Source organism: Pseudorasbora parva, chromosome 21, assembly GCF_024679245.1.
Source record: "Pseudorasbora parva isolate DD20220531a chromosome 21, ASM2467924v1, whole genome shotgun sequence".
Taxonomy (NCBI): domain Eukaryota; kingdom Metazoa; phylum Chordata; class Actinopteri; order Cypriniformes; family Gobionidae; genus Pseudorasbora; species Pseudorasbora parva.
The window spans coordinates 4,612,730-4,627,156 of record NC_090192.1 but is presented as its reverse complement, the minus strand read 5'-3'; the positions used below and the strand labels follow the sequence as shown (position 1 = coordinate 4,627,156).

Sequence of the window (14,427 nt, the reverse complement as noted above, 5' to 3'; positions counted from 1 at the left end):
GTTGATGTCATTAGACCACACCCCTTCTCATTACAGAGATGCACATCACCTAATATGCTTAATTGGTATTAGGCTTTCCAACCTATACAGCTTGGAGTAAGACAACATGCATAACGAGGATGATGTGGTCAAAATACTCATTTGCCTAATAATTCTGCACTCCCTGTATTTTTTGTCGAACTGGCAACAAAGCATTTAGCTGTATTTTAAAGTTAACTACTTAATTACTTTAATACTTTGTTTTTTATATAAAGCTTGTTATAATTTGAGATCAAACTATAATTGGAAGATCCCCTGCAATGCTGCCACTGACCACTAGTTGAAGACCCCTGCTCCTTGGGATGGAACTATACTTTGCATATCGAGATATTGCGATATAAAAATGCAACTATGTATCGTTGAGGTTAACTATATAATTTGTGATAAAGAGTTAGTTTTATCCAAGACTCAGCTTAATGTATTTATAAGATATAATTCACTCAAAAATGTAAGTTCTGTCATCATGTACTCACCCTAAAGTCGTTTCAGACCTATAAGATTTTCATTTAACTTATTTTTTAGATACTTCTCAAGAAAGCTGTACCTCCATTTAAAGTTCATCCATCTCAAACTTAAAAGATTGTAAAGGGCATTGTAAAAATAATCAGTTGAGTGGTCTAATCCAAATCCAAGTCTTCTGAAGAGATTTACCACAACGTGCATCCTGTAGTAAACATAGATGTTCAGATGCTTGCGTAACACGCGAACACAACATGACAGCGTTTAAATGCAGAACTAACCCTTTACAGTTTGGGAATAGTCAATTTGACACGCTTTCTTGTGATTAGAACTGTGACGGATTGCATTGATCAGAGTCTGAGCTAGGCGCGAGCATGAGAAAATGTTTTAAAGTTTCAGTGATTTGAGAATTACTACATTAACTACTATATATAATATATATTATAACTACTGTATTATATATAATAAAAAAGTTATAATAATTTAAAAAAAAACCTCTTCTTTATTTTGGCGTAAATACAACGATAAATATCGTATCATGCGTTTAATATTGCGATAGTATCGAATCGTGACATGAGTGTATCACCCCTACACCCCTTATTAATGCTCACCAAGAAAATGGAAAAATATGTGTGTAAACTGATAAAAACATGTCACTTTGTTAAAGCAGCTCATGTCTCATGTGCTCTGAATGTCATGTTTGGATTAAGAACAAGAGCAAGATCATTCCAAACACAGAACAGTAGTGAGAGCGGCAGGAGTCTCTACCCGTCGATAAAGCACTCGCAACAACTCATCGACAGAGGAGAGGAGAGGAGAGGAGAGGAGAGGAGAGGAGAGGAGAGGAGAGGAGAGGAGAGGAGAGGAGAGGAGAGAAGAGAAGAGAAGAGAAGAGAAGAGAAGAGAAGAGAAGAGAAGAGAAGAGAAGAGAAGAGAAGAGAAGAGAAGAGAAGAGAAGAGAAGAGATAATGTCATCTGTACAAGGAACAGTTTACACCAAAGTGTACATTTGCAATCCCTTCCTTCCTTCCTTCCTTCCTTCCTTCCTTCCTTCCTTCCTTCCTTCCTTCCTTCCTTCCTTCCTTCCTTCCTTCCTTCCTTCCTTCCTTCCTTCCTTCCTTCCTTCCTTCCTTCCTTCCTTCCTTCCTTCCTTCCTTCCTTCCTTCCTTCCTTCCTTCCTTCCATCCATCCATCCATCCATCCATCCATCCATCCATTCTCTTCAGATCTCAACAGTAAGATTTTTTTTTACTGGCCTTGCCAGTAAATATTCTTTATTGATATATAAAATCGGTGTATGAGTGAGTAAATGGTTTAATGTGAGACAATATGAAAAGTGCTTTGGTGACCATGGGTCTGTTGAAAGCATTATATGAATGCAGTCCATTTACCATTTATATAACATAACTTTTGGAATACAAAAAAACATTTTTATATTACTTTTTATTGTGTCATAATTTGATATATTATAAACATCAGGGCTATTTTTACTAAAATTAAAAATCAGTATATTGATGCAGAAACGGAAATGATTAGTTCATCTCTCGAGTCTTCGGATCCGAGTCTTGTTCGTTTGTCGCGTGTCCTCTTCCCAGTTCAGTGTCTTGCAACAAATACAACATTACAGTTGTATTATTGAGTGCATGTTGTAATATATTTATTATTATAAAATCATCAAAAGATATGTTCAATGAACATTAGTATTATGCCTATTCATTCTGACCAACTCAATGTGTCCAGTCTTCTGAATTAAACAAACAACCAAAAAAAACTACACATTTGTTTTTAAGGAAGGTTGTGAATGAACTCATTTCTGTATCCAACACGGCTGTCACATGGTTTGACAAAAGAACAAGACTCATACCTGAAGACTCGAGAGATGAACTAATCTTTTCTGTTTCTGAAACAGACTGCATAGCCTTGCCTATGGGGCTGGGACTTGATGAACGAAAGACTCGAACCCGAAGACTCGAGAGGTGAACTAATCAATTATCCTGTGTATTATATATCCTGTACAGAACAAATTGTATGTTGCGCATGCGCGGTCAACACAAAATGAACGAATCATTCTTTGAGACAACTCATTGTTCTCGAGTCATGTTAAAGATTCGTTCAAAATGAATGAATCCTTCGTGAACGACACATCACTACACTTCACTAACATGTAACACACACACTAATAACACACACTTGTCTTCTTGTCACGTGATCAGTGCTGCATGCGCAAGGCTCGAACAGCTCGTTCTAGAAGAGCCGAAAGAATTGAAGCGACTATTATGGTTATCCCACTGAATTAAAAAAGTTTTTATTTCTATAAAAATCTAAACTAGAGTGGAGGCGTAATGTAAACGTAGCATTGTCATATTCTATCCTAACTTCACCCACAAACTCCGTCAGGTCACGACAGGCCAAGGTCGTGAGAAATCTCATCATAGTTTAGTCTCGCAAGATCTTGTCACACCCCTATTCTCTCGCAAAGAGCTCAAAAGTTTATCGGGGGGATGCAAAACGTGTGCAAGAGTAAAGCACTGACTTGTTTTTCCTTCCATCTTATATTTTTTCCCACCACCATGTCCCTTTAGGGGCTCCGTAATATAGGTCCTAAAACAAATGAATGGAATATAAAAGGTGGAACAGGGGCAGATAAGGTGGAAGTGTGAGCATAGATAGAGCTGAACATTGATCATTTGATGAATGGACTTGTAGTTGAGTAAGCAGTTAGTTGGCATTTTCAAGGGTAGCATGAGGTCATGCCAGCTGAAGTATCAGACTCAGAGCCTCCACTTTCTCCCGGTCTCTCCGTTCTCATTCCAGTGCCACAGTGTCCCTCTGCAAAGCACCTTCTCTCTCTTCCTCTCTCTCTCTCTTTCTCTCACCACTTCACCAGCCTCCTCCCCAGTGGTTACCATGACAACAGCAGCACTGCACCATTCATGGACTGTAGCGGTAGACACACATTCCGTCTCTCTCTCTCTCTCTCTCTCTCTCTCTCTCTCTCTCTCTCTCTCTCTCTCTCTCTCTCTCTCTCTCTCTCTCTCTCTCTCTCTCCCTCCGCTCGATCGCTGCTCTCTCCAGTTCTGTCGAAGGGATTCTCCCGAGTTGTGAGAACGACAAGGCTGCCTCGGGAAAGCACGCGGGGGAAACAACTTCATTTTAAGGTTTTATTCGACTCCAAGGAATGATTCTTCCCTGACGCCTTGCCATTAAACCGCCTTCCGCTCGAACCTTCCTTCTTCTTCCAGTGGATTCTCCTGGAGGAAATAGCCGCTGGTGTGTGCGTACGTTGGGCTGTAGCGCGTGTGGATGAGCTGGCCATCGTTGAGACGCTCGCAGGGGCTGTTCGTGTCCGTGGACGGCGAGGGAGGACAGATCTACACCCGCCTGCCAGCCCAATGCGGGATTTGGGTTGAACATGGTGAGCTGCTGAACCCCACCCTCCACATATCTCCTTACCTAACCTCTCTCTTTCTGCCTCTTTCCAATCTCTCTCCTCCCACACGCACATAAACACACACATGCACACGCAATCTGTCCTAAACTGGGTATGTCAAGAAATAGACGGACGCTGTAGGAGTCAGAAGATGTTGTTGGCGGTATGAGCTCTCATGTTTTATTGTATCTGCGTTTTGGAAGTGTCATCCCGATTGCTGTCATCTGGTTTGAATGAGTGTTTATGCTGCAGAAAGGACAGGCAGGAACTAATGATGCTGGTTGGAGGACCTGTGGGAGGTGGAGTGTGCTGCAATGTTCTCAGCTTGATGGACTTTTCTGCAGTTTTTTTTCTTCAGTTTTTGCTCACAGTTTCAAGGGGTCAAGGCATTCATTGTTGGCTAAATTTTTCCCAAGCATCTTCTGTTTGCGTTTGTTTATTTGTGTGGCGTGGTTGGATGGGTCTGTTAGCTTTACATACCGGTTGTAAAGTCTCAAGAGCTCTATTTCTAATGATTTACGAACATTTGTGCCACACGAATGGCACCTTTAACTGGCATTTACAGAGTCGCTTTGCTGAATTCCGATATTTATAGCAATATTATCCGTTTCCAAGGTCATGACAGAGTTAAAGTTTAATGGTTGGTGGTCGACGTAGTTTTATCGTGAAAAATCTTCCTAGGCAGGGTGTGACCTTAGGGCTCATAGAGAAAGACAGCATTGTGCCCTTTGAAGAAAACACTCACTTCTGGGTTTCTCTAGGACAAAGTGTCTACAGATTGTTTTAAAGTGACAGTGACCCAAAAATGTAAAATCTGTTATTTCAAAACCTTGTGACTTTCTGTCTGCTCTGGAACACAAAAGTAGATGTTTTATAGAAGGATAAAGCTGTTCTTTTCCAAACAAGGAAAGTGAATGGTGAGATAGACAGATAGACAGACAGACAGACAGACAGACAGACAGACAGACAGACAGACAGACAGACAGACAGACAGACAGACAGACAGACAGACAGATAGATAGATAGATAGATAGATAGATAGATAGATAGATAGATAGATAGATAGATAGATAGATAGATAGATAGATAGATAGATGTGTTTTTTTTAATTCCATTGTGCTGTTTTTCCATCATTTTTAATGTAAACATCCCCCTAGATGTGTTTCTTGCGCTCCCATTTTGCTTCCATACTTTTGCAAAGTAGCCAATCGTGTATGACGCTGGCTTTTAAAACGCCACAATCAAATAACTAAAATAACATCTCTCTAGACCTGCAGATCACGTTTTTGACTGTATAGGTCAACTGACTGAAAGATCACCAGCGTATTCTTTTTTTCAGTGACAGTTTAGCCTCATTAACAACAAGCCAGCTTGGTATCAAATCAAAGCTGTATATTATTATTTATAAGTATATGAAGATACATATTCACGAAGATACAACTCCTCATAATTTTAACCTTTATAGCACCCAAACATTTCTGCCCATTCTAGTGTGTTTGCCAGCCTCTGCTTCTCTGCTACAGACTGAAGCATGTGAGTACCCTATAACTTGCTGCCCCATAATTTTCAGTTAATAAAGGAAAAATACTGCAAATTTCGGGTTATTTTTGTGATTGTTTGGGTTATTCTACAACCCTTCATCAAACCTTTCTACACAGAACCCACCTCAGATTGCTTTTCTTCAATGCACAAATCCTAAAAACAGATCAACATTATCTGATCCTAAATTCTGATTGGGTGGGCTCAGCTCACTCCTGCCCATGCCTAAAAACTAGTCCAGTCTGTATTTCAAGTATTTCAAGTCTCAAGTTACAAGTCATACATTGTACAAAAGAAAACATTTTGAAAATGCCACAAAATGCATTCAGATTTCTCAGGTTCACGCAACTATTTTCTTAAAAATTGCACTAAGTAACTCTGCTTTGTTTTATCAATTTGAATTTGCCTGTATGCTAAATGTAAAAGACCTCATTCAGTCAATATATTCATCAAAATCTTCAACAAATGTTCAATTAGTAACCATAAAGGATGTCACAGTGAGGACACCAGTATTACTGAGACCAGCGAGTGGGGGCGAGGGGGAGATATTGTATATAATTTTCAGGTTATTGAAATCCCTTTTCAATGTGTGCTGGCTTTTCGCTTTTGAATTTGCGATCACGTGTACTCTGTGTACTGTAAAGGCCTATAATTTACGGGCTCCGCTGTCAACATACCTTTTGAATACATGCTCACGTTTTACTTTCACTCTTGTGATCCCTGTTCTCTCACAAGATAAGATGTTTGTCATTGATGTTCAGGATCTGCTGCACACCAAATCCTTATAATCCAAAGTTTTATAGGACTCTTAATATGTCTAGTGAACTCTACAATCTTTGTTTCTGAGTGTACAATCACCTCACAAAGCCAAGATATTTGGAATATAGTTTAAGTCGGGCGTACATACTGTAGACCTTAACACACAAAACTCAGGGACGAATCTTTAGCAAATTTCAATATTTTTGTTTGGCTAACTGTTTGACTAGTTGTGAGAACTCTGTTGGTTTTCATGAAGTTTCACGTAATTCACATTTCTTACTATTTGTGACTCAAAAGATCCCGTAAACTGGAAAATACAAAGTCCACAACATTTACGGTGTTTTTCATTTATATGTTTATCTTTTTGTATTTCCCTGGAAAATAGAAAGCCAACTGGTTTTGAATAGGGTGGTGGTGAAAACATGAAGCAAAAAATTGGGAGAAACTATCCATTTAAAAGCTACTGTCTTTCTTCATAGAGGAATAGAATCATGAAGTTAGCATTTCTCATATCTAATGGAGAATAAAAGAGATTCAATCAAGGATAAATATTAGATTTTTTTAATTGACGGTTGTTTGGCAATAGTACATTTTGTTCTGCGAGATCGAGATGTAACTTAGTACTAAACATTCTGATGTCTTAATTGTGCAGATTTCTCAGCACAAAGCGGCCAGTACAAGGATTCATTTGGAAATCTCTCCTCTTCTCTGCCCCCTCTTTTACCTTTTGAAATTCTCTGGGTCTGAAATGTACAGCATTGCTCTTGTACAGCTGAAGTTGCCCAGGCAATGTGTTAACAAAATCAGTAGGAGGCTGGCGTCCAATGTTTTCAGTCACGTTTAGCTCAAATCGAGTTTTTCGAGAAGAAACATAGAAGCTCTGCTCCAAAACCTACTGAGCTTTCTCACTGCCTGCTGCCTACATGACGGCTTCCTACCCGTCATGGAACAATTAGATGACTGATTTGGAGTGCTCTACATAGACATGTAATATAATGTTTAACAATTATGTTGAGTGTTTTAAAATACAAGTAGGCTAACTGATTTGGAATGCTCTACATAGCCACGTAATACATAGAATGTTCCATAGAGTGTTCTAAATTATAAGTACCTTGTTTGGAATACTCTGCATAGATAGCATACTGTAATTAGCATTTTTCAAATCATGTGTCATTTTTAAAATCATAAGTACCTGATTTAAAACACTCATAGATAGTGTAGTTATGTAGAATGTTCTAAAATATTAGTACCTGATTTGGAATGCTCTACATAGACATGTAATACAATGTTAAACAATTATGTAGAGTGTTTTAAATTATAAGCTACCTGATTTGGAAATGCTCTACAAAGACACGTAATGCATAGTATGTCCCAAATCAGGTATAGGGTTCTAAATGATAAGTAGCTGGTTTGAAACACTCTGCATTGAAAAGCATTGTGTAATTCGCATTTTTCAAATCATGTAGAGGGTTATAAATCATAAGTACCTGATTTGAAACACTCTACAAAGACAGTGTAGTGAATGTAGAGTTCCAAATCATGTGGAGTTTTTTAAATTATAAGTACCTGATTTGAAACACTCTACATAGTGTAGTTAATGTAGTGTTCCAAATCTTGTACTGCTCCAAATTGCAAGTGCCTAATTTGAAACAATACACATAGACAGTGTAGTTCATGGAGTGTTCCAAACAATTAAGTATTCCAAATTATAAGTGCCTTATTTGAAACAATCTGCATAGACAGTGTAGTTCACATAGAGTGTTCCAAACCATGTGGTGTTAATAAAAAAAAAAAAAAAAATTATATATATATATATATATATATATATATATATATATATATATTTTAACACCACATGGTTTGGAACATTGCAAAAAATTGGGATAAAATTGGGATAAACTATATATATATATATATATATATACATATATACTTATATATGTATATATATATATATATACATATATAAGTGCCTGAATTGAAACACGCATTGGCGGTCTATGTACTTAAAGGTGGGGTAAGTGTTATTTCAAAACCGTTTTAGAAAAAGGACTTGGGCCGAGTGGAATAACAAACTTGTAGCCAATCAACAGGTAATGGTAAGGGGCGTGTCTACTATTGATGGTGAGAAGAGCGCTCACTCTCGCTCTGTGCATGTCTTTATTCAAAACACACGAGTCACACATGACGGCCATTAGCCGAGAACTGGCCTAATATATGCTGGCTTTGCTTCACTATGCTCATGTGTCATGTTCACTTGTTTGTCCATTTGTGATCGTATTGTGGCTCGCTTCAGTGATGATAAAGACCCGTTCATTTCCACACCGTATGGAGCATCTAAATCTCCTCACTGTGTGCTTCAAGCATCAGCTCACAAAATGTCTCCGACAACTAAGATACTATACTCCTAATATATGTTTGTTTACTCTTTTCATGATCTATATAACCCTTATCCAGTCATAATTGTAACATGTTGTTAGCTGGACTGCCGGCTCATGTACTATCGAGTTTTTTCATAAGAACGGTTTGTGTTTTTGTGATCGCTATAATAACTCTACTTGTCATTATTGTAATATGTGGTTAGTAGCTGGACTGTCGTGATTGTGTTCTGTCGAGTTGTTCATGAGAACGGTTTGTGTTTTTGTGATCGCTATAACTCTAATCTGGTCATAATTGTAATATGTTGTTAGTTGGACTGTAGTGCTCGTGTACTATCGAGTTGTTCATGAGAACGGTTTGTGTTTTTGTAATGGAAGGGGTGACTTTTTCATTGAATATTCGACCTGGATTAGTAACACACAGATTTTGCCATAGTCGTTGCCTGGGTTACGTATGTGTGGGGTGGAGCTATCAAAATAGGGCCGAGACCCTTTTGGGGGTAGGGGCGTGTTTTTTTTTGGTGATTTGAAATACCAACAATGGTTACCAGAAAGCACTTACCCCACCTTTAATGTAGTGTTCCAAATCATAAGTGCCTGATTTGAGGCACTCTACATAGACAGTGTAATTCACGTTGAGTGTTCCAAATCATGTAAGAAAATTAGGCTGTTATATTGAAGCCGATAGATAATGTATTTTTCCTTCAGCTGAGATACTTCAGATGTGTGCTGTTAGATGTGATGGTTATGATGGGAATCACTTTGAAAAGGAATATACTGTTCTGTACAACGTGCAGCACAAATCTGTCAAATAGGCTAAAAGAATAACGAGAGCACGACTGTAAAAGGATGTTGTTGTGAATTCTTTGTGTGTCCGTGTTTTAGCAGTGCGTTGTTCCAGAAAGAGCTCATCCACGGAGTTTCACAGTCAAGTTCGCTTGTGCATTCACCGCATTTTGTGCCATTGTAAGTTGTAAAATTATGTTTATTTTGTGAGCGTGTGTGTGTGTGTGTGTGTATATATATATATATATATATATATATATATATATATATATATATATATATATATATATATATATATATAATATATCATGTAGTATGCATTTGGTTGAGTTTATTAACGACACAGGATGCAGTAAAGTGCTTCAAGTTTCCTTTAAAAATTTGCCTTTAAGATATCTTACGAGTCAGCATCATTAAAAAAGCTATCGGATCAGCTTTAAAAATAGGGAGCACACCAGCGATGCCGTAAAAAGCCTCCATAGGCAGCTCTCAAGGATTTGGAACAGAGAAAGAGAGAGAAAAGGCGTTAGAAAGGTTCCCCGAAAACAGACGGAGAGAAACGGAGATGGAGAAGGTGGGAGAAATGGACTGAAAAGAGAGACTGAGTGGGAGCAAGAGAAGGACAGAGAGAGAGAGGGAAAGTGAGAGGGAGGAAGAGAGAATTCTGCAGTGTGCCATTAATAGTCTGGATAATGATTTGCTTACCAAACAGAGCTGTGGGATTAACAGTGTGTTGGATCTTTCCCCACAGCTAATACTGATGTTACGGATAGAAGCTTCCATTGGCTAGCATACGTGAGTGTTTACTCGACTCTCTTTATACACAGTTCTATAATAAATGTATGGTGGATATAATGTGGCTGACTGATGCCGATGCCAATACGGATATCTAGAGAGAATGGTGGCTGATGAAATTTAATGAGCTTATGAAATCTACACTACTGAATTTAAATGAGTACTTATCTTACACGTACTCAGTGTACTGAGATCAGAAGATGTGCACTATCCATTTATACTGATCACTTTTATGTTCAAGTCTTACCAAAGACCGTAATTGTTTTTGATGTTGTAATGGATACAAATGTCCAATTCATTTACAGTAGTTCAATAATTAAAGGGATTTGAAGAGATCTAAGGGGATACAATTCAAATCGAATTAATCAGCATAGGCTCATTGAAAAATCACATAATTGACATAAACTTCAAAATACGTAGAATACAATGCATTTTCCAGCTGAAATGAACACTGTAGTGGCTAAAGTTTATTTTGTGAAGTGAATTTGTGAATTTTCAGTGAAACTATATAGCCTATGTATATATTACAGAAACATTTTTAAAGTAAATATTCTGATTTTTGACGTATTAGATTAGATAGCTTTGATTTTTGACAACTATTTACAATTAAACTAATTATTCTTATAAACTAATAAAGGAATGAAAAATCATGCAAAATCATATGTAGTCATTGATATTCTGAATAGAATAATGAGACACAAACCTGTACATATTCTAACATATTCTTGTACACACACACACACACACACACACACACACACACACACACACACATATATATATATATATTCCTCCTATATTCCTATATATATATATAATATATGTAATATATACAATTGTGACGGGGTTCGCGAGACGAGACCGGTGTGACACGCAGCTGGCACTCATTAGCACTCGTCACCGGCCCGCTCTCACGGTCCCTCACCTCGCTGCTTGCCACAATAATATATTAATATTATTATTATTATTTATTAAAAAAAAAATTTATCATTGTGCTTCGGTACACAACATAGGCTACTAACTTTTATCCCAAAATTGAGCACATTTGGAGGAATATGTATTCACACGTTTACCTCATATTTCTTTAGATGGAATATAAACATAATTTCTTGATGACTGCAGAAAGACAATTCTCTGCCGATCCAACAGTCAATATTACATGATAATAATTCACAACTTATACGGTGACAGTAAACTTCTGTATTCTGTCCCATGATACATTTATGTGTCCGTTTATTACATATAATAGCTATCTGCATTTGATCACTATAGTGAGCAGAAACATTGTATTGATCTCATAATAGATCAAATAGATGAATAGTGGGTTGAGGCGTGTAAAACAGGATCATGAATCCCAGACTAAGTCTAAGTGGGAATGCTAACAGTTAAAGTCCCTTTATGATTGTGTTGGTGTTTGTATTGTCATGTTGCAGCGTTTTTACTTGGCGATGGTTTAAGAAATATTTCTATTTTTGGTATTTTATATGCTCTGTTGGTGTTTTGTGGAGTAGCATGCCCCGAGGGCTACAAATCTCACTGGTTATCATGATCTCACACGACTTTTACCATAGCGCATGATTTGTACATTAAAACTTTGACATTTGCATAACCAGCTCCATATCTTTCTGATGGAGTAAACTTGTTCAGTCGCTCACCTGGCACAGCATCAGGTACGCTCGAAACCCACCATTTTGCAGAAATATATTGCCAGAGGCACTTTTTTTCTAAGGAGTCTGGGTTGAAAGTAATGCATTTGAATTCTTTGCAAATAATATTTTTATTTTACAATATGCACACAATTTTCATTATTTGCCTAATGTACTTAAAAGGGCTTCATTAAAGGGCACCTCTTATGTAAAATTCACTTTTCTTAGGTGTTTGAACATAAATGTGTGTTGGCAGCAATCAACCCAGTGCTTTTTTTTTAAGCAGTCCTTTTTTAATTCCCATAAATCATAAGCAGTGTCTCAGAAAAAGCTGTTTGCAGATCACATTTTACAGACCCCGCCCACAGGTGTTGATTGACACTGGCGTATTAGCATAGACTCCGCCCTCAGAGAGCAGTTCACAGTCTGTCATGTTTATCTCCTCGCCAGAGCGATTAACCGCAGCAAGAAACGTGTTCTTATAGGGGTGGTTCCTTGTTTTTTTTCTAGGCTTGGTTGTGTTTATGGGGCGTAGTAAAACATGTCTTAATCCTTCTTTTTTTTTTTTTTTACACCATATTTTTCTTATATTTGACCTTTATTCCACACCGCTGTCTCCACTGTCCTTTGAACTGCTTGTTTGCTTCTTGCTTCCATGAAGTCCATCCCTCTGAAAAACGCAATGCTCTTAGATTGGTTAGATGGCCAAATGTGGTTTCCTGTATTTTTATTGGCTGAAGGGCCAAGCACAGGTTGTCATGGAAACGCCACGGCCCTTACCATTACAGGCAGAAGTCACATCTGCGGAGACTAGCAAAGGGTTTATGATGTCACCAACCCAGGAAGAAGCTCATTGTAGTCCAAACCGGCCGTTTTTGTAGGCAATAAACTGCCGTGACTTTAAAAGACAATATCTCCGTTTGCAGTGAACTTTCAGCGCTGTAACTTTGCAGATACGGTTTATGCTCAAGCAGCAACATTACACACTAACTAAAGTTAAAAAAGTGAAATTGCATGCAACCACCCCTTTAATAAAGCTACTAAAGTTCATTCAGTCGGAGCAGCGAGTGATTTTCTGTTTATCTTTTGTTGTTTGATTCATATTAACAGCAGATATAGCAGCAGGTACTGTATATAACACCTCCTTCACTTTAGTAATGTTACACAGATCTAATATACACACAGGATTTCTGGACAGACATAACCAACTGTTTTCATGTGAACTTTGACATAACCTTGTGTGTATTTGACAGTTTAATCTCAATAACACGAGAACTAGTCTAGTTTAATATCTTACTCACGGACGCGCCGACATCCAGCTCTCTGTGCGCATGCGCCGGGGGTGTGTGTGTGTGTAGAGTTAAGAGCGTACTGTAAGGCTCAGAGCGATGAGGCTTTAAAACGCATGCAGATGATATTTCAGGATGATGAAGAATATATATTACATCTGGTAAAACGGGGCATAACAGGTTCCCTTTAATGTTTCTTGTCTCGACATTCAATTACATTTACATTCATGCATTTAGCAGATGCTTTTATCCAAAGTGACTTACAAGAGAGGAACACATCAATTTGGTTTGGAGAAAACAATATTTGTAGTATACAAAGCCGGGGTTATTTGACTACTAAAATAACTTTTAAAACGCTTTATACTAACAAAAGAGTGCTGTGTAATTAAGGGCATCAAGAATATTAAAGAACATTTTTTCTTTCTCACTAGGTGAGTTCATGTCAACATCTGTCCGTTTCCTCTGGAGCGTTTGTAATGTTTGTGCTCCGTGTGTGTTGCCTCGGCTATTATTACTTGTCCCCTGGTTCACTAAACACACTGAAGATCCGCATAACCAGCATGTCTGATTAGCCACTTTACCAATTCTCACCCTCAATATTTCCACCTACTCATTTCCTCAATTCTGACTTTATATCTCTCAATTCTGACTTTATATCACTCAATTCTGACTTTATATCTCTCAATTCTGACTTTATATCTCTCAATTCTGACTTTATATCTCTCAATTCTGACTTTATATCTCACAATTCTGACTTTATATCTCACAATTCTGACTTTATATCTCTCAATTCTGACTTTATATCTCTCAATTCTGACTTTATATCTCACAATTCTGACTTTATATCTCTCAATTCTGACTTTATATCTCTCAATTCTGACTTTATATCTCTCAATTCTGACTTTATATCTCTCAATTCTGACTTTATATCTCTCAATTCTGACTTTATATCTCTCAATTCTGACTTTATATCACTCAATTTCAATTCTGACTTTATATCTCTCAATTCTGACTTTATATCTCACAATTCTGACTTTATATCTCTCAATTCTGACTTTATATCTCTCAATTCTGACTTTATATCTCTCAATTCTGACTTTATATCACTCAATTTCAATTCTGACTTTATATCTCTCAATTCTGACTTTATATCTCTCAATTCTGACTTTATATCTCTCAATTCTGACTTTATATCTCTCAATTCTGACTTTATATCTCACAATTCTGACTTTATATCTCACAATTCTGACTTTATATCTCTCAATTCTGACTTTATATCACTCAATTCTGACTTTATATCTCTCAAT

The 14,427-nt window shown here is 37.5% G+C and overlaps 1 protein-coding gene across 8 annotated transcripts in view; it reads left to right on the top strand.

Moving 5' to 3' along the window:
- The window catches only part of tanc2b (tetratricopeptide repeat, ankyrin repeat and coiled-coil containing 2b), a 258,320-nt gene that overhangs the window by 142,218 nt on the left and 101,675 nt on the right, over positions 1-14,427 (top strand). The window contains exon 1 of one of the 8 annotated variants that reach the window (XM_067429933.1): positions 3,542-3,913. The exons of 5 other annotated variants lie outside the window; for them this stretch is intronic. In XM_067429933.1, coding sequence (XP_067286034.1) covers positions 3,802-3,913 — 112 coding nt within the window. In that variant the 5' untranslated portion in view covers positions 3,542-3,801. Of the gene's footprint in view, positions 1-3,541; positions 3,914-3,960; positions 4,092-10,043; positions 10,186-14,427 lie in introns of those variants that run through there. 2 more of the 8 variants (XM_067429935.1, XM_067429936.1) reach the window with 2 other exon arrangements.